At 47.9% G+C, this 23,778-nt stretch overlaps 12 protein-coding genes across 12 annotated transcripts; 9 read left to right on the top strand and 3 right to left on the bottom strand.

The window, feature by feature from the left end:
- The first annotated feature begins 10 nt into the window (after window positions 1-10).
- On the top strand, window positions 11-3,633 carry TERG_05437 (6-phosphofructokinase). The gene is made up of 3 exons (XM_003233514.2): window positions 11-1,510; window positions 1,564-2,022; window positions 2,084-3,633. The coding sequence occupies exons 1-3, from the start codon at window positions 770-772 to the stop codon at window positions 3,218-3,220; spliced, it is 2,337 nt and encodes a 778-aa protein (XP_003233562.1). The 5' UTR covers window positions 11-769; the 3' UTR covers window positions 3,221-3,633.
- A 385-nt stretch (window positions 3,634-4,018) lies between these two features.
- TERG_05436 (uncharacterized protein) lies at window positions 4,019-5,516 on the top strand (the record flags this gene model as incomplete). The annotated part of the gene is made up of 3 exons (XM_003233513.1): window positions 4,019-4,124; window positions 4,193-4,896; window positions 4,953-5,516. 3 exons carry the CDS (start codon window positions 4,019-4,021, stop codon window positions 5,514-5,516), a joined length of 1,374 nt encoding a protein of 457 aa, XP_003233561.1.
- A 609-nt stretch (window positions 5,517-6,125) lies between these two features.
- TERG_05435 (uncharacterized protein) lies at window positions 6,126-6,831 on the bottom strand (the record flags this gene model as incomplete). Its single annotated transcript, XM_003233512.1, has 4 exons — window positions 6,126-6,273; window positions 6,330-6,452; window positions 6,518-6,618; window positions 6,685-6,831. 4 exons carry the CDS (start codon window positions 6,829-6,831, stop codon window positions 6,126-6,128), a joined length of 519 nt encoding a protein of 172 aa, XP_003233560.1.
- A 919-nt stretch (window positions 6,832-7,750) lies between these two features.
- On the bottom strand, window positions 7,751-9,239 carry TERG_05434 (uncharacterized protein; the record flags this gene model as incomplete). The annotated part of the gene is made up of 3 exons (XM_003233511.1): window positions 7,751-8,794; window positions 8,867-9,007; window positions 9,084-9,239. The coding sequence occupies 3 exons, from the start codon at window positions 9,237-9,239 to the stop codon at window positions 7,751-7,753; spliced, it is 1,341 nt and encodes a 446-aa protein (XP_003233559.1).
- Window positions 9,240-9,561: 322 nt separating this feature from the next.
- TERG_05433 (mitochondrial zinc maintenance protein 1, mitochondrial) lies at window positions 9,562-10,048 on the top strand (the record flags this gene model as incomplete). The annotated part of the gene is made up of 3 exons (XM_003233510.1): window positions 9,562-9,640; window positions 9,696-9,887; window positions 9,948-10,048. 3 exons carry the CDS (start codon window positions 9,562-9,564, stop codon window positions 10,046-10,048), a joined length of 372 nt encoding a protein of 123 aa, XP_003233558.1.
- A 377-nt stretch (window positions 10,049-10,425) lies between these two features.
- On the bottom strand, window positions 10,426-11,595 carry TERG_05432 (pre-mRNA-splicing factor slt11; the record flags this gene model as incomplete). The annotated part of the gene is made up of 1 exon (XM_003233509.1): window positions 10,426-11,595. One exon carries the CDS (start codon window positions 11,593-11,595, stop codon window positions 10,426-10,428), a length of 1,170 nt encoding a protein of 389 aa, XP_003233557.1.
- Window positions 11,596-12,045: 450 nt separating this feature from the next.
- On the top strand, window positions 12,046-13,309 carry TERG_05431 (uncharacterized protein; the record flags this gene model as incomplete). The annotated part of the gene is made up of 3 exons (XM_003233508.1): window positions 12,046-12,249; window positions 12,309-12,343; window positions 12,415-13,309. The coding sequence occupies 3 exons, from the start codon at window positions 12,046-12,048 to the stop codon at window positions 13,307-13,309; spliced, it is 1,134 nt and encodes a 377-aa protein (XP_003233556.1).
- Window positions 13,310-13,913: 604 nt separating this feature from the next.
- TERG_05430 (uncharacterized protein) lies at window positions 13,914-14,740 on the top strand (the record flags this gene model as incomplete). Its single annotated transcript, XM_003233507.2, has 2 exons — window positions 13,914-14,461; window positions 14,587-14,740. The coding sequence occupies 2 exons, from the start codon at window positions 13,914-13,916 to the stop codon at window positions 14,738-14,740; spliced, it is 702 nt and encodes a 233-aa protein (XP_003233555.2).
- A 795-nt stretch (window positions 14,741-15,535) lies between these two features.
- TERG_12284 (uncharacterized protein) lies at window positions 15,536-15,943 on the top strand (the record flags this gene model as incomplete). The annotated part of the gene is made up of 3 exons (XM_047751262.1): window positions 15,536-15,652; window positions 15,714-15,819; window positions 15,885-15,943. 3 exons carry the CDS (start codon window positions 15,536-15,538, stop codon window positions 15,941-15,943), a joined length of 282 nt encoding a protein of 93 aa, XP_047606595.1.
- A 1,085-nt stretch (window positions 15,944-17,028) lies between these two features.
- TERG_05429 (uncharacterized protein) lies at window positions 17,029-18,657 on the top strand (the record flags this gene model as incomplete). The annotated part of the gene is made up of 2 exons (XM_003233506.1): window positions 17,029-17,178; window positions 17,239-18,657. 2 exons carry the CDS (start codon window positions 17,029-17,031, stop codon window positions 18,655-18,657), a joined length of 1,569 nt encoding a protein of 522 aa, XP_003233554.1.
- Window positions 18,658-19,108: 451 nt separating this feature from the next.
- On the top strand, window positions 19,109-19,857 carry TERG_05428 (uncharacterized protein; the record flags this gene model as incomplete). The annotated part of the gene is made up of 4 exons (XM_003233505.1): window positions 19,109-19,265; window positions 19,371-19,619; window positions 19,688-19,732; window positions 19,808-19,857. The coding sequence occupies 4 exons, from the start codon at window positions 19,109-19,111 to the stop codon at window positions 19,855-19,857; spliced, it is 501 nt and encodes a 166-aa protein (XP_003233553.1).
- Window positions 19,858-20,332: 475 nt separating this feature from the next.
- On the top strand, window positions 20,333-22,612 carry TERG_05427 (uncharacterized protein; the record flags this gene model as incomplete). Its single annotated transcript, XM_003233504.1, has 2 exons — window positions 20,333-21,274; window positions 21,332-22,612. 2 exons carry the CDS (start codon window positions 20,333-20,335, stop codon window positions 22,610-22,612), a joined length of 2,223 nt encoding a protein of 740 aa, XP_003233552.1.
- Window positions 22,613-23,778: the final 1,166 nt, after the last annotated feature.

The following is a 23,778-nucleotide window of genomic DNA, read 5'->3' as shown; positions in this document are numbered from 1 at the left end:
AGGTGCCTGCGGTGTATCCCCCGATTGATCTGACAAAAAAACCACGGAGAAAGTCAATCGCGCCCAATTCCCCTGTCATTCAAACCGTTCCATCACCATATATCCCCTAGTCCTCTCTTCTCTTCGCTTCCCTTCTTCCCTTCCAACGTTGTTGGCTTTGTCTTTCTTCCCGTCAACTGGTCGATGGTCGCAGCTTTAGGTGCACTTTTAATATTAATTAGGTAAGCGTCCAAATATTACATAATACGCGTTGAATAGTTCATCCTTTCCGGTCCCAGAATGGACTAGCGTTGCTTATTAATCACATCATGTACCAAGGAAGTCCCGAAGTTTAATTCTCCCACCAAAAACACGTGACAAACTCAAATTTCATGACTTTCAAGCTACTTTTCGCGATGACGATGAAGCTGAAGACATAAAAAGCGACATGACGATGCGGAGATGAGAAGACAAGCAGGCTGAGAAGAGTCTGACAGTGGTCAGTGATGGTTTTTCTTTCCTCCTTTGTCTCCATGACTTCTTATCTTCGGCGGCTGGTAAGCTTCCGACTTGGCCGCAGCCGACGTTGAGTGCAGCAGGAAATTCCCTCCCACCAAGAAAAACAAACTATATAAAGATAAGAGCTTCATCACCTGGAGGCACATCACGGCTGCCCGGTTAGTCTCGAAGAGCACCTGAGCCCCAACTGAATAATCGGAGGACGACATTACATACCCTAAGACCGTGATCTTTACAGTGACACACACCGCCCGCTGAACAAGAGACCAAGATGGCTGCCCCTACGCCAGTGGCAGCTCCGGCTAAGCAGCGCCGCATCGCCGTTCTAACTAGTGGGGGGGATGCGCCTGGAATGAACGGGGCCGTGAGAGCCGTTATCCGCATGTCGATTCACTGTGGTTGCGAGGCCTACGCTGTTCACGAAGGGTACGATGGTCTGGTGCAGGGAGGGGACTACTTTAGGCAAATGTTCTGGGAGGACGTCCGGGGATGGCTGTCTCGTGGAGGAACATTGATCGGGTCTGCAAGGTGCAAGGCCTTCAGAGAGCGTGAGGGGAGGCTAAAAGCCGCTAAGAATATGGTTATTCGTGGGATTGATGCCCTTATTGTGTGTGGCGGTGATGGCTCGCTGACTGGAGCTGATATCTTTCGCTCCGAGTGGCCCGGTCTACTGGAAGAGCTGGTGAAGAATGGAGAGCTCAGCTCAAAACAGATTGAGCCCTTCAAGTCGTTGAATATTGTTGGGCTGGTGGGCTCTATTGATAATGATATGTCCCTAACGGATGCTACCATTGGCTGTTACTCGTCCCTGCACCGGATTTGTGAGGCTGTGGACGAGGTTTTCGATACGGCCTCTTCCCACCAGCGGGGTTTCGTTATAGAGGTCATGGGTAGGCATTGTGGATGGTTGGCATTAATGTCTGCCATCAGTACCGGAGCAGATTGGCTATTTATTCCCGAGATGCCTCCCCGAGACGGCTGGGAGGATGATATGTGTGATATCATCACTCAGGTAATTTTCCGCGACTGGGTTACCAATTGTTCTGATGTACTAACGGTCTATAGAACCGACGAAGAGGTAAACGACGAACTATTGTTATCATTGCTGAGGGTGCCCAGGACAGTCACCTTGAAAAGATCACGTCCAATAAGGTCAAAGATATTCTCAGTGATCGGCTGCAGCTCGACACTCGAGTCACTGTTCTAGGGCATACACAACGAGGGGGCGCAGCCTGTGCCTATGACCGATGGCTGGCCACACTCCAGGGCATTGAAGCTGTCAAGGCTGTCCTGGAAGCCAAGCCAGGTTCCCCTTCGCCAATCATCACTATACGAGAGAACAAGATCGAAAGGACCTCCTTAGTAGAGGCTGTAAGGGTTACGAAAAGTGTCTCCGAGGCCATAGCGAAGAAAGACTTTGCTACTGCCATGGCACTGCGTGACTCTGAATTCATGGCTCTCCACAGAGCATATATCAACACTACCACACCACACCATCCAAAACTACTCCTTCCGGAAGCGAAGGTATGGCTCAGCGTTTAACTGAGATGCTAATAATAGATGCTAATCATTTTGATGTTGACAGAGAATGCGTATTGCTATTATTCATGTCGGAGCTCCAGCTGGTGGAATGAACCCAGCTACTCGAGGTGCCGTAGCGTACTGTCTGGCTCGCGGCCACACCCCCATTGGAATCTACAATGGCTTCCCAGGTCTCTGTAGGCATCATGACGATAAACCTCTGGGCTCTGTGAGAGAGGTCAAATGGCTCGAGTCTGACTCGTGGGTCAACGAGGGTGGCTCTGAAATTGGTACTAACCGTGGCCTCCCATCAGAGGATATGGAGACCACTGCAAAATGCTTTGAGCTCTATAAATTTGATGCCTTATTTGTCATCGGCGGCTTTGAAGCATTCACTGCTGTAAGCCAATTGCGAAAAGCAAGAAAGGACTATGATGCCTTCAAGATCCCGATGATCCAGCTACCTGCTACTATCTCCAACAACGTTCCTGGAACAGAATACTCCCTGGGAAGTGATACTTGTCTCAACACCCTGGTTAACTTTTGCGATGTCATTAGGCAGTCAGCTTCCTCCTCTCGACGTCGAGTGTTTGTTATTGAGACGCAAGGAGGACGATCTGGTTACATTGCCACCATCGCTGGGTTGTCCGTCGGCGCATACGCAGTGTATATCCCTGAAGAGGGTATCAGTATCAAGATGCTTGCCAACGACATCGAGAATCTACGAAAAAGCTTTGCTACCGATCGCGGTGCCAACCACGCCGGCAAGATCATCCTACGCAACGAGCGTGCCTCCGCCACATACACCACCCAAGTGATAGCCGACATGATCAAGGAAGAGGCTAAGGGACGATTCGAATCCCGCTCCGCTGTCCCAGGTCACTTCCAGCAAGGCGGAAAGCCCTCTCCCATGGACCGTATCCGCGCCCTTCGCATGTCTCTTAAATGCATCCAACATTTTGAAGAGTATGCTGGCAAGAGCCCGGACGAGATCGTAGCAGACGACATGTCTACTGTCGTCATTGGCATTCGAGGTAGCGAGGTGGTCTTCAGTCCGCTTGGTGGTAAGGACGGGCTGGAAGCGACTGACACTGACTGGGAGCACCGGCGGCCCAAGAACGAGTTCTGGCTCAAATTCCGGGAGATGGTCGATACTCTGAGCGGCCGACCTGACGGCCACCACAAGACGGACGATGCATGAGACTGGACTGAATGACTCTTTTTCCTTTTCGTCTCTTCCTCTTCTTTCCTTCTCCTGTAGCAAGTTCAAAATGTCAACTCTCGAATATATGTTCACGTTAAGAAGCCAAGGACATGGTGATATCATCTCTCGTAACCCTAGCTGCGATCTGCGCGCCAATCGGCTCAGTTCCTAGCGAATCCACCATGTAAACTCGTCGCTAGTGGAATAAATATCTGAACGAAGTCTTCTCGTCCGTTCTGACATCGAACACGACACAGACAAGACTGCTGATGCCGATAACGGCTTATGCTGATCTGTGACACCGTCGCTAGATGACAGTGGGATGACGTTGATTTGGCAGCTTTTAACGGTAAAAGCCATCAAAAACGATGCATAGGTATAACCATCTCGGGTTTACCGTTCATTCTGTGCATAAATTTATATATATTGTCCATATATATAATGAAATAAGTGAAAATGGCGTCCGCTGCATTCGTCGTAAAAGGCGAAAAGTTGTTGTGCGATTGAGAGTTTTGGCTCTTCCGCGCGGATGAAGTCATCGTGGGCTTTGTTAACTTCCTGAGCTTCGACTTCACGACTTCACGCCTTCAAATCTGGCCTTTATAGCCTCGACATACCCGCACACCTGCTTCTGCCTCGATCTATTCACGTTTTCTAGGCTTTAAATCAGGCTAGATTTGTTGTAATAGTCACTTTATACCAGTTGGTCGACCTTCATGCTCATCCAGAGGCACTCGATTCGTTCAAGCGGTACCTCGACGCGGGCTGAAAGCTCCTGATACAGGATTATCGGACATGGAGTTGAAGCGTCTGTCCTTTTTATCCCCTCGGTGGGTCATTCTGCTTCTTCTCCTACAGTCCTGGCTTGCGTCGGCGATCAAACTCGACCTGGAAAGCGATGGTAGGTATACCTTTTGACTACTCGAGATACATTACAAGGCTAACTTCGTGGCTACTAATAATGCGCAGACTCGATAAAACTTGCTGCAAAGACAGCTGCGAAGGCCATGATGAAATACTACACCGGTCACCAGCCAGGAGGTGTACCAGGAAACCTACCAGACCCCTACTTCTGGTGGGAAGCAGGAGCTATGTTCGGTGGCTTGATAGATTACTGGTTCTATACGGGAGACAGCCAGTTCAACGACATTGTCACTCAAGGAATGCTCTGGCAAGCTGGCCCAGACTCCAACTTCATGCCTCCTAACCAAACCTTGACGGAAGGGAACGACGATCAGGCATTCTGGGCGATTGCAGCCATGTCGGCCGCGGAACGAAAATTTCCTAACCCCCCATCAGATAAGCCGCAGTGGCTTTCTCTAGTTGAAGCTGTTTTCAACTCTCAGATACCTCGCTGGGATACCGCAACTTGCGGTGGAGGCTTGAAGTGGCAGATCTTTCGGTTTAACAGAGGGTTTAACTATAAAAACACGATATCAAACGGAGCCTTCTTCCAAATGGGCGCTCGACTAGCCAGGTATACCGGCAATGAGACATATGCGAAGTGGGCAGAGATGACATGGGATTGGTCCAGGGCAATAGGACTCATAAACGAGAACTATCAGTTCTTCGATGGCTCAAGTGACACATTGAACTGTACAGAGCTCAACAGACTCCAGTGGACTTACAATGCCGGGGTATACCTCCTCGGAGCAGCTGCCATGTATAACTATGTAAGCTACCATAAATTTGCTCTGTCTTCTGTGAAATTTTTACCTAACATTAATAGACCGACGGTAGTCCCAAATGGGCAGAACGAGTTCAAGGGATTTTAGATGGCCTGCGCCCATTCTTTCACCCCGAGACTCATATCATGTCTGAGATTTCGTGTGAGGAACAGGGCAATTGCGAGACAGATCAGAGATCATTTAAGGCTTATCTTTCCCGCTGGATGGCAGCTAGTACACAGTTTGCCCCCTTTTCAACCGACTTTATCATGCGGAGACTGCGCGCTTGCGCCAGAGGAGCAGCAAAGGCATGTACTGGAGGCGAAGAGGGAACCATATGTGGCCTTAAATGGACCACTGGGAACTTTGACGGTAGTTCTGGTGTTGGAGAGCAAATGGCTGCGATGGAAGTCTTTCAATCTAATCTCATCCGCAAGGTCATACCTCCTGTCACGCAATCTTCTGGTGGAATAAGCCTGGGTGGTCCCGGAGGTTCTGGTAAAGGGAAAGATAATGGGCCTAAGATACTTAGGCCTATCACCGGCGCCGATACAGCTGGAGCAGCTATTCTCACGCTATTAATGCTCTGTACTCTAAGCGGCGTTTCATACTGGATGTCTGTTTAATGATTCATCCTATGCATTTACACTCATGAGCAATCGGTGTTCTTGGTGTTTTTCTCTGTTTCTGGTGATTGTTCATGGCTTCACCCTCCTGTTCTCCCTTTCTTCTCTTTGACTACCCCTTGTATATTGCTGCTTACTAGTCTAATGGATTTATGTATACATAACTACAAAGTCTCTATTTGATCTTACTACGGTCTACCCTCTAATGGTTAGAAAGGTGGATGAAACATGCAATGTATTATCAATTAAAAGGCTGAAGACTTAATACAATATGTATATAGCATACTAATTCACAAAATGAGGGACAATTTTGGAAAACCAGACCCTCCACCCTGCTCCTTCAACTCACCATCTGGATATTACAGATTATCTCGCAGATGTGTGGGCCAAATGGGGGTTTGCTTTGAAACACACGCAAATATCGCCAACAGCATCGACCTCCCGCCCCCAGCAGCTTTAACTGACTAGTAGATACCTGCCCATTCCTCAACACCTCCCCTTCACACCTGATTTGGTTCTATTGCATTCCGCCCAGATGTAGATACAGTACGACCAGGCAGCCCCTCGTCATGCATACTAGTTGGAATAGCAATGGAACAGGTTCACAAGTTAGATATGCCGCCCGTACGTATCATTGCGGCCGGTATCCCCGGATCGACGTATGTCCTTGTGATGGCCACCATCGTATGAGTTCTTCTCGCGGTGATGGCTCATGACGTTCATTACCTCTAGGACCAGAGAACAGATGCAGAACCACCTAGTGATCAAGAATTAGTAGCCGCCTGTTTGACAACTTGTGATGATAGTACTAACATTGCTCCTATGGTGAAGGCTTCGATAAGTCTCTTGTACTTGCAGCTTCCACCACGAGGAGAAGTATTGGTGCAATCACTCCTGCTGTAGTCTTGTACGGCAAAGATGAAGGCAGTCAACCACCTATAGTGGAAAAGTTTCGACGGTTAGCAAGTGTTCTATCCAACAATGACACATGTGATTCATACAGATAGGAGAAAACCAGGTCAATGAAGAAAGTCATAAACCCAAGTGTCCTAATTATAGGTGAGAGCAAGCCTGGAAGGAAGAAGACGATTGATAGAACGGACTGCACCATGAGCCCACTTTGTCAGCGATCCTCAGCCATGAACCACGAGGACGGGGAGAGACGTACTATAATTATATCATATTTGAGATGGCCATTCGCTCCATACCGGTGGATGAACCAGGCACTGACTCCAAGAACAATACCAGCGCAGGCAAACTGCATAAAGCGACTGCCCATCAAAAACACACGGACAAGAGTAGACATGAGTCCCATATTGGCGGTGGTTATATCGGGACTGGAGCTTCAAAACAGGAGATTCCGTATATTCCGAAGTCGTTGGGGTTACCAAATGCGAAATAGATATTCCAATCGAGATGTCAATTATTTCATGCAGCAGAGGGATCCCAACCAAAAGGTAGAGAGAAGAGGTAAATCTTCCACGGAATCGGATGGCAAGGTCTTCTTTTTAAGAGAAGAGGGGGAAAAGTTTGCCTCGATAGCATAGCTAATCACTCAGCAAGGTGATGCTGGAGGCATCAGGAGACCCGGTGGCGGCTTTTGATCCAGTCTTCTCCCTGTAGACAATGAATCTGTTACCATGGATGAGTAGCAAGGTCAGAGGGACCTGTTTCTCCTAGTTTTGCTCTGTTTGTTGATGATGATGACTTCATAAAGCTACATCCGGGAGTTAATCGACGATGGGGTATAAGCTTCTTCTAGACAGTCGTTCGAAGCGGCGAGATGCGCCACTTGCATCATTGCTACGCAATGATAGGTAAAAGACTGGAGCAGCGTAGGACACCGTTGTTGTTGATACCTAATGGGCGCCCTCTAGAAGCAGGGATGAGCGACGGTGTCGATGGTGGAGAGACGAGGAGGTCGAGTCGGATCAACCTGCAGCAGGTAACTGTGAATACCTAATATCTTTAACTGGTTAGCTACCGCCGAACCATCTACTTTGATACCTTTTCGGCTGGCAAACAATGATACAAACACGACGTATAAGGCTAGGCGGATGCAGCAGAGTTAACTATACGCCGGGGTTCCAGGGAGTCTAGTCAGGATAAAAATATCATTATTTTTGGAGGATTATAAAAGCCAGTTCGTTGCCATCTATATCTCATCTGAACCAGGAAGCCGATTCTCTGCTCCATAATCAAAAAAAGGAAGAAAAGGAAGAAAAAAAAGGAATCTAAGCAGTCAGTGTTTTTATATCGCCCTCCTTGAGGGCCCCAGAGCCAACTAGCCTGGTGACCTCTGCAGCAAAAATGCCCTTTACAGCAGCACCATCCTTGCCGGCAGCAGTAAGCTTTGATGCAATAGTGGCCAATTCCTCGTTGTTGATCTTGCTCATGATCAGCTCAACGTCACTGAGGACGCTGTCGATCTGAGCCGCAGACGGGTCTCCTTCTGCGAAATAGTTGACCTCCTTAACACTGCCCTTGAGTACACGCTTGTTCTTCTTAGCTGCGTTTTTGGCGGCTTCTTTGGCCTTTTTGCCTTCGGCTCGCTCGGTTTTGGCGGCTTCTTCGCGTTCCTTCTCCAGTCGTTCTGCCTCAAGTTTAGCTTTCTCCTTTTCTTCGGCTAGGCGTTTAGCTTCAGCTTCCTTCTCGAGTCTTCGCTTGTCTTTGCCTGCACGTTCCTCCTTGCGGAACTTCTTAATTCGGGCATCGGCGGCGAGGGCATCATCGACAGCTCGTCGTAGCCTGGCGGTGTCCTCTGTCTTCTTCTTCTTACGGGCATTGGCGTTCTTGCGTTCAATGTGACGTTTGTGGTCACGGTTCTCATTATCGTCCGGTACATCCTCGTCTTCGTACTCAAATGATCTCCAGCTGTCAAAGTTGTACCAAAAGTTGTAGAAAGTTTCGACCTCCTGTTTCGTGCTGTTATCGTCTCCAATCATAGGAACAGGCTGAATCTTAGAGAAACGAGCCTCAGCCTTGAAGAACGGATGCCAGAGCTTGAAAAAGTCCCCTTTCTTCTTAGGGTTTGGCGGTTCAACATCTGCAGCGGAATCGACAGAGTCAAATTGGCGTCGACGGACAGGGTCAAGCAGAATTTCGGTGGCTTTTTGAATGCACTTGAAGAAGCTGTCGTTCTCATCACCAGCACCTGCAGCAGCCTTCTTGTCCGGATGATGTTTGAGGACCTTCTTGCGGTGGGCCTTCTTGATTTGTTCGGGGGTAGCTCTCCATCGGTATTTGCTAAGACCGAGCACAGCGTAGTGATCTTGGCCCTAGATAGCAAATGGAGCAGTTAGCAACAGTATCCAATCGGCAAGACATCAAACTCGATACACAACACATACCTTCCAGTCCTTAGCATCTCTCTGTAGCATCATTGGATCCTCTGGCTCGCTGATCTCGTCGGCATCGTCTTCCTCGATCTTCTTGACATTCTCCTGTGCAAGGATTCGCTCATCCTCAGAGAAAGTTCGTCTATGGCGCTTCTATAAGCGTAGAAATTTATATATCAGATAACTGAGCGGTATAATGCTATCATATTATGCAATTGGCATGACTTACACGGCGAGCGTGGGCTAAAAAGTGCGGACCAACGGGCTCAACATTGCGTCTGGTTGCAGCGGACAAGCATCCTACTGCCTTGAAGTCTTTGTCTTCAGCAGCCCAACCTTCAGGAAGGCGAGGGAGCGGTAGGTGGACAGTCTCTATGCTCGACATCTTGCCGCAGTCTTCACTTAGATCGTCTATCAACCTTGTTGTCTCTTCTTCTTCGCTATTCAAAAGTGGGATGAAGTTTTTGTTAAAAAAAAAAAAAAAAAAAAAAAAAAAAAAAAAAAAAATATCGATGGATGTGGCGCTAGTCCGTTTTGGACCATCACCTCTTCTATGCCGGGGATGAAGAAAAGACGAAAGGAAGAGACATCAAACTACGAATACCAGATATGAAACCGGAGACAATCTAGCTTTTGGTGATCATTTATACCTCTCATTGTTATTTTTCGTTTCCACCGTTCCTGTCTCGGCATTTAAATAAGTTTCTATGGCCGCAGCAACCAGCCCGGTGTCCGCCCTCAGCGCATACCGTCAACTTCTCCGGGCTACTCGGATTGCATTCAATGGTATGTGATTTCATGGCTGCATTGAATAAACCTGATGCGCTAATATGGTATCTAGGAGATTATCCCGTTCTTCACGCTGCTCGAGCAGAGGCTCGTAAACAATTTGAACAAAACCGACAACTCGGCGTTGATACTCCATTGAAAATTCAACATGCGCTCGAAACAGCCCATATCCTGAAGACAAATATTGTCCAAGGGACAAAAATAGAGACTAAGGACGAGGGCGGAGAGAAGGTAGATCGATATTGTATGTTTCCCTTGAACACCGTGGTGTTTGGGCTATAACTAATCTATTCTCAATTTACAGCTTTGCGGATACACGAATATACGGAGCGCGGAGACAATGATACTATAAAAGCCGCCGGTGAGAAGCCAGTCAAGGTTGGAAAGGGATGCTGCTCCTCATAATATTGCTGGAGCATCAGGGAGAACACGCCGAGCCTGTTCAAAGCCGGGGTTCGGATTCGGCCATGGCGTCGAAAGTATTATTAAATCCAGATGTCAATTGGGATATTCAACATTCGGAGCGGAGGCGTTTGGATGCACTATTTGGCGTTTTTATATATCATTCCACTTCAAGTTAGCCATGTACAATAGACTGTGTTGACACACTTGTAAAGCTCAAAATCAGCTGTATCATATGCTTTATTTTCATTTCTTTCCACGATTCTTAATTTCACACCTTGCCAGTAGATAAAACGCCAGTACGAAAACGCTAATGCCTCCCAGGAATACATTATTAAAGATATTGGAAATGAAAACAAAAGGTACCAAAAAAAATGGTATCAATCTCCAGCCATGCTTGCGTACTGGACCTCTCCACGGCCAGGCGGCGGCGCCACGACGTAACTTTGATCACTAGCCTTGACATCTGACTCTCCGTCTCCCTCCTGTGCGGATGAACTCTGAGTAATTGCCTTTCTATATCCTCCACCCTTGACGGCAGCAACTGTCTGCCTTCCCTGACGCGCATTTTGTATCCGTTCGTCTCTCTCCATGTTATCCAATGGACGAGGCTTTCCCCATTGAACTCGCAGGGGACACCCCTGGACCACCGCAACGCCCTGACACTTGGCTGCCGCCGCTTCTGCTGATTCCCGTGACGCAAAATTGATGAATGCGCAATGTGATCTATGCGAGCAGACGAGCGATCTTATGGTACCAAAGGGGGTAAAGAATGTGCGGAGGGCGTGTTCGGGGAGGTCGTCTTCCACTCCGGTAATGAATAAGGAAGTAATATTGGGGTCTGCGGGTGGTTCGATGTCCTGTGGCCCTGGAGGTCGTTGAGATATTGGGGGGTATGGGCGTGTTCCACGGCCTCGGCCACCGCCTCTGCCTCGACCAGCGCCGCGACGCAGGTCACTTGTCCGCACAGGACCCGGGCCGGGTCCATATCCTATCTTCTCCGGTTCAGATGACCGCTGTCCTTCTTCTGCAGCCGCGCTGGAGCTGTTGGCCTCTCCACTGGCCTCTAACCTCCTCTGTCTCTTGTAGTACGGTTCACTGTTGGCCAAGCGCCGTAGCAGCTCTCGTGCTTTCTCGTCCGTCTTTTCATATTCCTCAACCGCTCCCCTGCCTTCCTCCAGTTCCTTTTCGTGTTCCTGTGCATAATACTCTCTGTTGATTGAGCTTTGTGGGCCCGGAGCAACCATTTTCAAAGCCGCATCTCGAACAACGATGGGCAGACCGAACGAAAGATCCAGCATGCAGCACTGGCAGCAGTTCTTCAGTCGCGCGCACGTCAGACATATATTTGTCGCCTTCGTTCGAGACGTCCGATCTGCCTTCCATCGAAAGACAGTCATAGGCCGAGTGCAGATTTTACATTCGGCGGCATAGTCTTCCTTGAGCATCTGGACGTAGGGGTTTTCGGGGAGACATTGTTCGCACACGGACGGAAAATCTGTGGTCTCCCATCCGGACCGGTTGATATCTTGTTTGATCTGGGGAGGCATCTTCGAGTACAGAGCGGCTATGAATGTCCCTCTCGCTGCTGTATGTCTTGCTGCTTCTTCTGCTTTTTTCTATCTTCAAGTTCGTTTCCAGCGGAGTAGACTTGATTAGTAATTTGAATTAGTCATTTTCATTAGTCATGTATTTATTCACGTGATAATGACATGATCCAAAAAAGGAAGAGCCCGGTGCTCCGGATCACATGACTGGAAGCTGAGCTAACCCAAAAAGGGACAGCTTGATGCCAAGCCTCTGAGCCCCTTTTGGGAAAATTAATTTTTCTTTTCATTTTCGAGATGCAAAAAAAAAAAGTGCGAGCAAGCAAGATATTCGAAACTGCCAACTCACAACAACAACAACAACCCCCTTTTTTCGCTTGCTATCGCACATCCTCGACCATTGTTCCTGCTCGTTATCCACACTGATTGAAAGAATAAAACCGATATACCACGATGTCGTCTACTCAACTTGAAGCCGAGAACCATGAGCGCGATGCGGCCTTTAACAAGGTCCTGCACGGCAACACCAGTAAGGCCCAGGGTGGCCTTGCTGCTATGATGGGAAAGGATAAGAAGGCTCAGCAGGCTGCTGTCGATGAGTATTTCAAGCATTGGGACAAGAAGCCCTCTGCTGATGAGACTGAAGAAACCAGAGAGGTGCGCTATCTCCACTGACTATTGCAATCACCATGCTAAGTGGGTATCGCATTCTGCAGGCACGAAGAGCTGAATATGCTACTCTCACCAGACAGTAAGTTTCTGCTGCAGTTGTCTATAGAATGGCAATAATGGACGCGGGGGGTCTCTGACAATCACATCTAGTTATTACAACCTAGCCACCGATTTTTACGAATACGGGTGGGGAAGCTCATTCCATTTCTGCCGTTTCGCCTACGGTGAACCCTTCCGTCAAGCCATTGCCAGACATGAACACTATCTAGCACACTCGATCGGCCTAAAAGAGAACCAGCTTGTACTGGATGTTGGCTGCGGTGTTGGTGGCCCTGCTAGAGAGATCGCCAAATTCGCTGGTGTCAATATCGTCGGTTTGAACAATAACGATTATCAAATTGAGCGTGCCACGCGTTACGCAGAGAGAGAAGGTCTCTCTAAGCAGTTGCGATTTGTTAAGGGTGACTTTATGCAAATGTCCTTTGAACCAAATACCTTTGATGCCGTCTACGCTATCGAGGCTACCGTTCACGCCCCTTCTCTAGAGGGTGTTTATTCTCAGATTTTCAAGGTTTTGAAGCCAGGTGGTGTGTTTGGCGTTTATGAATGGGTCATGACTGATCAGTACGACAACGACAATCCTGTTCACCGAGAGATTCGCCTTGGAATCGAACAGGGAGATGGTATCTCAAACATGGTCAAGGAATCCGTTGCTGTCGAGGCTATGAAGGCCGCCGGTTTTGAGCTCCTTAAAGTTGAAGATCTTGCCAACCGTCCTGACCCCAGCCCATGGTACTACCCCCTTGCTGGTTCCTGGAAGCACATGTCCTCAATTGGAGATCTTTTTACCATCATGAGAATGACCTGGTGGGGTCGCTCCATAGTTCACCGCGTCCTCGGCTCCATGGAGAAGTTGGGTCTCTTCCCTCAAGGCTCTCAGAAGACTGGAGACAGCCTTGCATACGCTGCTGATTGTTTAGTCAAGGGCGGAGAGATGAAGCTCTTCACTCCTATGTTCCTTATGGTTGGCAAGAAGCCAGAGTAAATACCCAACCACTCTGCCTTGGCTACACATTGCCTCACGTTTATTTTGCATGACTGATTCTACGTCTTTATCTTCTGCTTCTTTTTCACTTCCTTTTGTCCATATATACATGGTTTGTTGAATATGCCCGTTTAATTTTAGATCATACGTGACATCTTTTCATTCATTAGGTCTGTTCACTCATTTTCCTTGCCTTATCGATTATATAGCCACTGGCTATGTATAAAAATTATTCAATCTCTATTTATCTATAACTTTAAATACGTGCTGTTACTATCTTTTGGCGAAGTGATACCCGAATACCTAGAAGGGGGGACGTTTGGTTGGAAGTATATCTTTCTATTCGGAAGGGTAAAATAGCTAGGGCTGTCAGCTTGTCATAAGCGAGACAACCAAAGCTCCCTAGAGGACATAACAACAAACACACCTTAGTGTCCTCCTTTCGCGCCTCATGAAAATACACCCTGGATTTCACCAAGCCACAGAGGAGTGGTGATATTCAGCTTCCCCTTCCTCTGCCTCTTTTTATCTACTTTATCCTCTTCCTCTCGTCTTCTTTGATACTTGCTTTGAACCTCCTTAGCGCTAAATGACAGTTATCAAAATGTCGCGTCCTGGCCGCGAAGCTCCTAGTGAAGTCCTTAACCCCCCTAGACAGCTTGTTCCCTTTGTCTATGAGGGACTTTGCGGTGTCCGTCATCCTGGAGTCAACGGAGGAGATGGGCTGAAGTTCGCCTTCGCCGAGTTTGCTCCTAGAGCCATCTGCCTGCCTGGTTTTGGACATTCCCCTGAATCGGCCCATTTAGCCTGCCGCTTTGTAGCGAACTTGGCTGCGCGCCATCATGCCGATCTACTTGCCATGAGGCCCTGGGACTGCCAGTTCTGCGGTATCAAAGCCTCAACTTTCAACCTGGTAGTCGTCTCTTTTCTGTCTCCTGAGGCCGGGACCATTGACCCCATCCGTCGATCCGTCTGGGGCTATGGTGTGCCTATTTGCCGGACTGCTGGATCTTGCGATCAAAAAGCTGGGCGACTTACAGCCGAGTTACGCGACACCTATATTTCTGGCCTCGCCACGCCACCTTCTCCCTCCTGTATGATGTGTGGAAGCACTGAAGGCCTTATGCTTTGTAGCGGCTGCAAGGTAGTTCGGTAAGTATTTCTCTATACACTTCACTTATTCTATTTACACAGCGTATTAGTCTATTCGCCTAGGGCTAGATGGTAGCTATCTCCAGATGTACCAAAGGTTCTAATATTCTTTTTTACTATAATAGGTACTGCTCGCTTGAGTGCCGCAGAGAGCATCATAGTGTGCATAAGAAGGACTGCCGAGCTGCACAACGTGAGAAGCTAAGAGATAAAATACAAGAACATCTACTGAGACAAAGAGAGTCTCACTTCTCAAAGTTCAAGGTGAGAAAGCCTTAAGTCTAAGGGGCACCTGCTTAAAGATATATAGTTGGGTTCTAACACAGTACAGAGAGTTTTCTACACCTAAGTCAAGGGGAGCCAGTAAGGGGAATAAGCCAGGAGGCAAGGTCTGGAGAGAATGATGGGTACGAAAGGGAAAATTCTGCTGCTTATTTACTCGTATTCCGCCATCTTTGTACGCTCTCAAAATGCCCAGTTGAAGTCCTAAGTTTAAGGATCAGTTTCTACCTCTATTATAACTCCCTTGGTCAAAGTCCCTAGGTCCCAAATACCCATGTCCTGACTAACGCATTTGCGGAGGATAATGTTCTAGCCCCAACTCCCTTGTCTTCACGTCCACTGGCTCCGGAGAAAGAGAGGATGTATGGGAGTCCTCCTGCTCTGATGACTTCAACTACGTTTAGCAGACCGGGGCATGTCGGAAGGTGATGGTAAGTAGTACGGAATATGGTATCTTACCAGGAGTATAATGCATGTTGGAGTGAGTGGTAAAGTCTAGGGAGCCCACCATATCGCATAAGAAGCTGCATCCTGCCCCCCAATACGTTTATGAAGAAAGAGCAGGGCAGAATGTTCACGGGATACTGGAGTTGATGGCACCAACTGTGGCCTGAGAGGCCGTGCTATCCAGGGAATCAATGCCACGCCTGATGGAGATGGTGACAGAAGGTCATGGGACCTCTGTTGCCGAAATAATAGCTGGAACTGTCTAGGGAGTTGTCAAAAAGGCCTTGGTGGTCCAGTGTCAAGATTCTGGATAACAATGGATCTGGTTCCATTTCTGGCATAACAATGGGGCTGGATTGGAGTAGTAGTGTTGTCACCAGAAGGAATATTGTAGGCAAGGCAGTCATGAATACGAGTTTCGGAGGGTCGTTCTCCGCGACTATGAGCCATGCGACCGAAAACGTAATCAAGGCGTGAATGTTCGTTGCTGCCTCAGTTGGTGCAGGGAATGTACGCTTATTAGCGTGATGAAAGCCAGGGGTCCCCTGCCTCACCTAATGGTGTCTGTACCGTCACAGCCAGCTCGCTAGCCGATGCTCCAGCTAGTTTCAGTAGTTATAGTTTCATTGGTAAGTTTCTATGTAGTTTCTCCCGACTATATTTGTTACGTTGACAATACTTATAATCTGTATAGTTGATTACTATGTCCCCGGAGTTGACATTACAACAAGGCTCACAGTAATGGACCTGTGACAAGTATCTGGAAGCTCCTACTCGTCGTCCAAGTCTCAGGAATGACAGCATTCGTAATTGATATGGGAGTAGTTTCAGATAAAACATGTGCCGTACTTACTTACATCTATCTAGAATCCTAAACCGGGAAGTACCCGGTTGTGATTGGGTGATGTTTGTGTGAGGATTTGCTGAGTTTGAGCCATACGTGGTTCACAATGTTGAAGAACACGTTGGTTACTCACTATATCTGTGTTCTCCTTTAGATAGGGCTATCTATCAAGTATTTTTCAAGATAAGCAAGATAATCCTGTCCTTCGTTGAGAACAGGAAGCAGAGAGCCTTCATAAGTATGTGCGTGAGATGTCTCCGCTAACTCCGTGACTGAAGGAGAATAGGTAAAGTCCGTCCAATCAAAGCGAAGGAAAGTGAAAAACACTAAAAATAAACAACGAAATCAAGCTTTTAAGCCTTCCTGAGCCAAGCCTCCCGTCTCCACGTGATGTCGGAGCTTAATAGACGCCGACTTCCCGGATGAGTCAGCAGCCCTTCTCTCTCATTTTCTCCCAAGTTCGCAGTTGTCAACATCGAGATAATCATCCAGTTCGCAGGTACAAACGCATTGTTCGGCCGCAGGAGCAATGAGGAGGTCCATAAGGCTGCACATATACTTCGGGCACGAGATAGACCCAATATGACTTCCTCGCTGGATGCACCAGCTTTTAATATGGCCCCGAGAAGATGTCGGCGCCCAGAAACGCCCGTCTCGGGGCCGAAGCCAAGGGCGCTCCGCTCCGAACCACGGGAAAAGTCGATCGCCGGAGTTAAGATCATAGAGTTTTCTTGCTCCATGCCTTTGACTCAGGCAGATACATTATCATCTCGGAGTTTGTTTCGAAGAGCTGGCCGGTTTAAAAGTACACGAAAAGTTGCAGTATATAATAAACAGTCATGCTGCGCCTGTTGACATGTCATGGTGGAAATACCCATCACATCAAGAGATCATCAAATATTCAATACAGCACATCATTATCATTACCACCAGACTGATTGATACATCTGCTTTTTATCGTTACCCTAACGAGTCTGTTGTTCTACGTCCAGCCATGGGGGAACCAGAGAAACGTTCTATCGATGAGGAGAGCACTGGCACCGAGGAGAAGGTTGTCGTGCAAGATGACTCCCAGTACCCGTCAGCAAAGAAAGTTATCCCCATCATGATAGCACTTTACTTAGTTGTGTTCCTTATCGCTCTGGTAAGTCTACCCTTTTCCACCCTTTACCATCAATAATGCATTCTTCTAACATCACCGTAGGACCGAACTATTATCGCTACCGCTATCCCGAAGATCACAGATCAGTTCCATTCCATTCAAGATATTGGCTGGTATGGTAGCAGCTATTTACTCACTGGATGCTCCTTCATGCTACTCTTTGGCAAATTTTACCAGCTTTACTCCCCCAAATGGGTCTACCTCATTGCGATCGTGATCTTTGAGGTCGGCTCAGCAGTGTGCGGCGCAGCTCCTAACTCAACAGCCTTTATCATTGGCCGAGCTATTGCCGGGCTTGGTTCGGCTGGTGCCTTCTCAGGGACTGTAATCATCATCGTCCATAGTGTTCCCTTGCGCAAGCGGCCGATGTACACTGGTTTGATGGGCGGTATGTTTGGTATTGCTTCCGTTGCTGGCCCTTTACTTGGTGGCTTGTTTACCGACAAAGTCACTTGGAGATGGTGTTTTTACATCAATCTTCCCATTGGAGCCGTTACCTTGGTCATCGTTACTTTCCTCCTCCGCATCAACATCCCTCGAAAGAGCACAGCAAGCTTGACGCTGTACCAACAATTCCTCAAATTGGACCCCTTAGGCACTCTTTGCTTCATGCCGAGCGTTATTTGCCTTCTCCTTGCCCTCCAGTGGGGAGGCACAACATACCCTTGGTCAAGTGGGAGAATCATTGCGCTGTTTGTCGTTTTTGGCATCCTTCTCATTGCCTTTATCGCCGTCCAGATCTGGCGCAAGGAGGAAGCAACCGTCCCACCCCGCATATTCGTCCAGCGCAGTGTTCTTTCCGCCTTCTGGTTCACAATTTGTCTTGGCTCCTCGATGATGACGATCATTTACTACCTCCCGCTCTGGTTCCAAGCTATCAAAGGTGTTAGCGCTGTCAAATCTGGCATTATGAACCTCCCCATGATCTTATCCCTAGTCATTGGAGTGATTATGAGCGGAGGGTTAGTCACGGCAATTGGATACTACGCCCCCTTTATGATCGGCTGTTGCGTCCTTTCATCCGTGGGTGCCGGCCTCTTAACCACCTTCCAAACCGACACTGGCCACGCAAAATGGATTGGTTACCAGGTTATCTACGGCATAGGGTTGGGAATGGGTATGCAACAGGGCTCTGTCGCATGCCAGACAGTCCTGTCCAAGGTCGACGTTCCAATAGGCTCCTCTTTGATTTTCTTTGCTCAACAGCTCGGCGGAACGATCTTTATTTCAGTCGCTCAAAACATCTTCACAAATAAACTTACCTCCGGGCTCCAGCATATCCCCAGCCTCGATGCAGCCAACCTTGCTCAGGTTGGCGCTACCACTATCCGTGATCTCGTTAAAGATCCAAACACTCTCAGGCTGGTATTGGAAGTGTATAACGACTCAGTGGTCAAAACTTACTACATTGCCCTGGCAATGTCCTGCGTTGCCATTCTTGGTGCGCTCACTATTGAGTGAAGAGTGTGAAAGGACAGGAAAAAGCATAATTAGACCCGGTTATCGTGGCATGAATTTTCTTCTACACTCTTCTCTGGATTCATCTCGGCAAAGGCGCATTATTTGGGGTTCGTGGGGTCTCATTTCTTGAATCTTATATAGTATGGCTATAATAATAATGTAAATAGATAAACTTATCTAACACGGATAAATGAATGAACTGCTGAAATTAATAATACGGCAAAATTTCTACAATTACTTTCGTCCCATCATTTTATTTTGCTTCTTTGTTTAATTTAAGGGATCGCGACACCAATGTAGATACGAGGCAGATTGCGTATCTGTATAGAGGCTTGCACAGAACAAGATGAAGACTCGATAACATGGTTTCAACACATGTATATAGCCAGTGTTGTTGACGAGCGAAAATACCGTCAATTCACTCGCCACTGGAATGGAGAGAGCCCATTGAATGGAATCTGAACGCATTCATGATCATGATACCCAGGACGCCGATGCCACCGATACTCTTACCCAACTCCATAGCAGTTTCGTTCCTGAACTTTCATCAAACATAACAAACTCCGAGGTTTCCACCAAATCCAGATTTCTGAACGAACAGGGGGTTGGTAAGGCACCCCGATAGAGGAATATATGACAATAGCAGTGAGCTAACTGTTAAGACGCAGAAACGGAGCTTATACTAACGAGACCAAGAAAACGGCTCTATCTAGATAACGAGACGCGGGATCTCTATACGAATCTGTATGGCCGGTCTGGAGATGATGGCGCACTTTTTGCAAACGTCAACAATGTCCTGCCTTCCGGCATTCAACCAGGTGACTTATCCACAGGTCATGTTGCAAACCATAGTAACAGTTCAGATGGTCCAACGATGATTCTTATTCCTAGGGAAAGTGACAACTTAACCATATCTTTGCACGCACTTCAAGACACGTCAAGTAGTAGACAAAAAGCCAGAAGTAAGTGCATATTTCATGTTGGTATACCCATACATAGCCATACAACCTGTATTTTATGCCAATTCAAGTCTCTCTCAATGCAAGGCCAGCTGTTAACCCTATAATTATGGATGGTATGTGTTTCAATCAGGATTATGTATGGGTAATATCTCATGGCCCTGGATCAATCACTATGAATTAGTTTACAGGGGTCAACAGTATCATCCCAAAAGATAGATGGTCTGATTGGTCTTCATGAGCTTATGGGGTATCCATCTTCGATGTAATAATGAAATTTGCACTCTTTTCCTGTCCTTAAGCCACAAAGACATCACCCCTGGTGACTTCACGGGAATGCGGGCCTACTTTTCCCACAATTGCTTGTCCAGAATTAACCGAAGGTCTGATTGGTGATATTTAGCAAAATTCAAGACCCAATAATATTTTGAGATTTCCTCTCTTCACTCTCATTACTAAGCAAACTATTGAATTGGAAACTTAACAAAAAGGGGCTAGATACCCACGTGACTTTAAGGTCACGTGATAGGCGGAATCCACCTCAATTCTTCCAGCAGACGGCGGAGGAGGATCAGGTCAACAGCGTGTAGTTAAGACAATGCGAGAAGGCATTGCTAGGATACGCATGAAGAAAAATCTCTTCTACAGAAGCAGGAGAGGAGGATAACTCCAGCGTTTTTATGCATAATACCCTTTAGTTATTCGATACCCACATCATGTCGTCGACAGTGGCGGCGGACCCTGCCCCTCCAACGCTGAAGCCATATGCCTGTGTTTTATGCCAACAGCGAAAAGTCAGATGTGACCGGCAGAGCCCATGTTCAGGCTGTCGCAAGTATGAAGTCAACTGTATATATCGCCCGCCACCAGCACCAAAACGACGCAAGCGACGGTCCCCAGAGGAAACCCTGCTTGCTAGGCTGCGCAAATATGAAGAACTCCTCGTAGGATTAGGAGTGGATGTGAGCAATATCGATGAACATAAATCTGATAGCCAGCATGCGGCTCCGGAGGCTCCAGGGTTGACCTACAACTCTGGTAGTGGTAGTAAAACAGACCCTGATGGAGACCAGGAGGAAGACTTGAAAAACCAGTTTGGCCGCATGATAATCAGGGATGGCAAGACTCATCTCCTAGAAAACAGCCTATGGGTGAATTTGAGCAGTGAGATTGGAGATCCAGATACGATTTTGGACGTCGCAGGAGATAATGCCAATAGTAATGGAGACCCTTTCTTGTCACTTGAAGATTCCCCTCTCTCGGATGGTGGAGAATTCATTATTGCTGGGTCCACTGGAGGGTCAGGAAGTCTGCGCGCCCTACATCCTCATACGGTACAGATTTTTAAGCTGTGGCAGATATATATTGACAACATGGACCCGGTGACGAAGCTGTGCCATAAGCCAACAGTCCAGCAGCAGATATTGGACGCAACATCGGACCTGGACAATATACCTAAAGATGTCGAGGCGCTCATGTTCGGCATTTATACATGTGCGGTTGCTTCTCTGCGGGAAGATGACTGCATTTCTCGACTCGGGGAAACACGAGAGGCGCTACTTAGCCGGTTCCATCTGGGAGCCAAGCGTGCATTGGTCAGGGCTGATTTCCTTACCAGCTCGGATTTGACGGTGTACCGAGCATTTCTTCTATACTTGGTACGTGTGAAGGTAACTCTTCTACATTGGTCTTGCTGACGAAAAGGAATTTTTTAGCTTTCCCTAAGAGAATTCGTAGACGCACAGACGTTATGGGTGTATAGTGGTGTAGCTATGCGAATAGCACAACGCTTGGGGCTCCATAGGGATGGTGCTCGGTTTGGCTTGCCTATATTTGAGGTTGAGATGCGGCGGCGTCTGTGGTGGCCCACTGTATATTTTGATGGCCTCTGCGGAGAATTATGCGGCATGGGCGCATCCTTAGCCGCTGGTTCGTCTTGGGATACCAAACTTCCACTCAATGTTAACGACTCCGAAATAACGCCCGGCATGCGCGACCTACCGATAGAGCACAAGGGAATAACTGAAATGAGCTTTTGTCTGGTGCGGTATGAAGTAGGCCTATTACTTCGTGACTTAGCCTCCCGGAACACATTTGACGGGGCCTGGGGAGCAGTGACCGACAAGTCAATAACATTGAGTGACCGGCTTAAACGAATTGATGCCTTAGAGGCACTTCTCCAGGACAAGTATATGCAATATTGTGATACGTCGATATCCTTCCATCTTTTGACCTGGGTAGTCGGCTATAGCTGCATCGTAATGCTGAGATTCAGAGCACGATCATTCTCAAGAGATGCCCAAAATTCGCAAGAAGTACGCGACGCTTTGTTCGCCGATACCCTGCAAATAATAGCAAACTACCATACTTTCCGCCTGACCCCTGGCATCCAACGATACTACTGGCATGTCACTGCAAATTTCCAGTGGCATGCATTCATCCATCTACTGAACGAGCTTCAGACACGTACAGAAGGGGAACAGGTCGACAGAGCATGGGAGGAAGTTGGGAACGTGTATACTTCTAAACCAGAGCTGTTATCAGAGGCCAAGAACCCGCTCTATATCGCAATTGGGAACCTCACTCTGAAGGCCTGGGACGCGAGGAAGGCATCTCTTGCACGAGCGTCGGGTGGTCTTAGCCAGGACACCATTGTGCCCCCTTGCTTCATTGAACCCCTTCGAGCTCGGCGAATGGCATCTGCTCCTCCATCATCGGCGTCGTCACCCCAGGTAGCGACTACCAGTGGGCAAAACAGTGCTCAAACATATCCGCCGGCTGGTGGTCAGAACCAGGTTTCAGCGACACCACCCTTATTTCCGCCTACAAATATGGCAGTACCCACGTATGAGATGACTAATGGGTACGGATTGATGCCAAACATGCCTTCCTCCAGTGCTGTACCATCTTATGCGCTACCGGATAACCCCGTTGACTGGTCTCAATGGGAGACCCTCTTGCAAGGGTCAGCAGCTGATATGAACTTTGAGATGTAATAGGATTGTGTCATAATCTCCCTGAAATGTGTATAATATGATCCTACTATAATAGTATACTCCGTATACCGTCCAAGTTACATATCTTCACGTTTCCATTCCTCCTGCTTGGCTTCTGTTTCATCCCCACATATTGAAAACACAAGGAAGCCCTGTATAACCTTGATCTGCTTCGGAAAAGCTTCGGCCCCATTTTCGGCAACGCAAAAACAGAACCTCGATCTGGGAGAAACTTACCAGCGCCGGGAATCTGTACTACTTTTAGAGTCCCCAGATGGCTCGTGGCATGGGAATAAGGAACGGAAGTATCCACGTAGCGTCCAATCGATGAGAAAAATTGCGGTGACTTGACCCAGCTCCACAAGTGAAACTCGAGAAGATGGGGTCCCGCCACTTGATAACATCACATTTATGTGGCGATCACTTCTCTTGTAGAACGGCGGTGGGAGAATGGGGATATAATATACATGTATTATAGGGGAAAGAACCCTCCCGCTGACCACAGCAGGAGCTAAACAAGTACGCTTTCGTTGCACTAGCCTACGTCTTCTGTGATGCGCTGGCTGCTTCGCCTACTGTTTGGCGTATTTCAGATGAGTGTGTGCAACAGGCTTGGCGTGTATCCTTGGCGCTTGTTCCAGGGGTCAAGCGCTAAGCGGCAATAAGCTCCACAGTGGAGATTTTATGCATGTGTGATTGGCGTTAAGTAGCCAATTGGATCCTTCAACAGCACGCCAAGAAGATCTAGTGCCATCACATGATGTGTTCAGATCAGTCTCTTGAAAAATACGTGTCATGTGAATAACGTTAGAGCGCAGGGTCCAAAGCTTATATGAGCGACACGATTACTCCATCTTTTTGACTGGGAGGGGTGTTTGGGAACGTGGAGCGCGTCTATAACACTGAATATGGATCAGGTGCATATATAGCACTTGGTTGCACTCCGGCAGCGAAAAAGCAGTCGCGTTGTGTCCTGTCGAGACTTTCGGTGTGCACAAGGGCCAGACGGCTGAGAAAACGGAACTCTGCAATTGGCTGCAGACTCGACAAAGTCCAGCCCCGCCTAGCCTTATCAGGACTAGCGTGATGGATCCCGCCGGCCCAGGAGCCGGTGAGCCCCCGCTAAGCAATAAAAGGGAGCCTCACGCGATAAAACTCTGTTTTTG

This window comes from Trichophyton rubrum, assembly GCF_000151425.1.
Source record: "Trichophyton rubrum CBS 118892 genomic scaffold supercont2.6, whole genome shotgun sequence".
Lineage (NCBI taxonomy): Eukaryota > Fungi > Ascomycota > Eurotiomycetes > Onygenales > Arthrodermataceae > Trichophyton > Trichophyton rubrum.
Note: the sequence above shows the minus strand (reverse complement) of the source record. Positions and strands in the feature narration are given on the sequence as shown.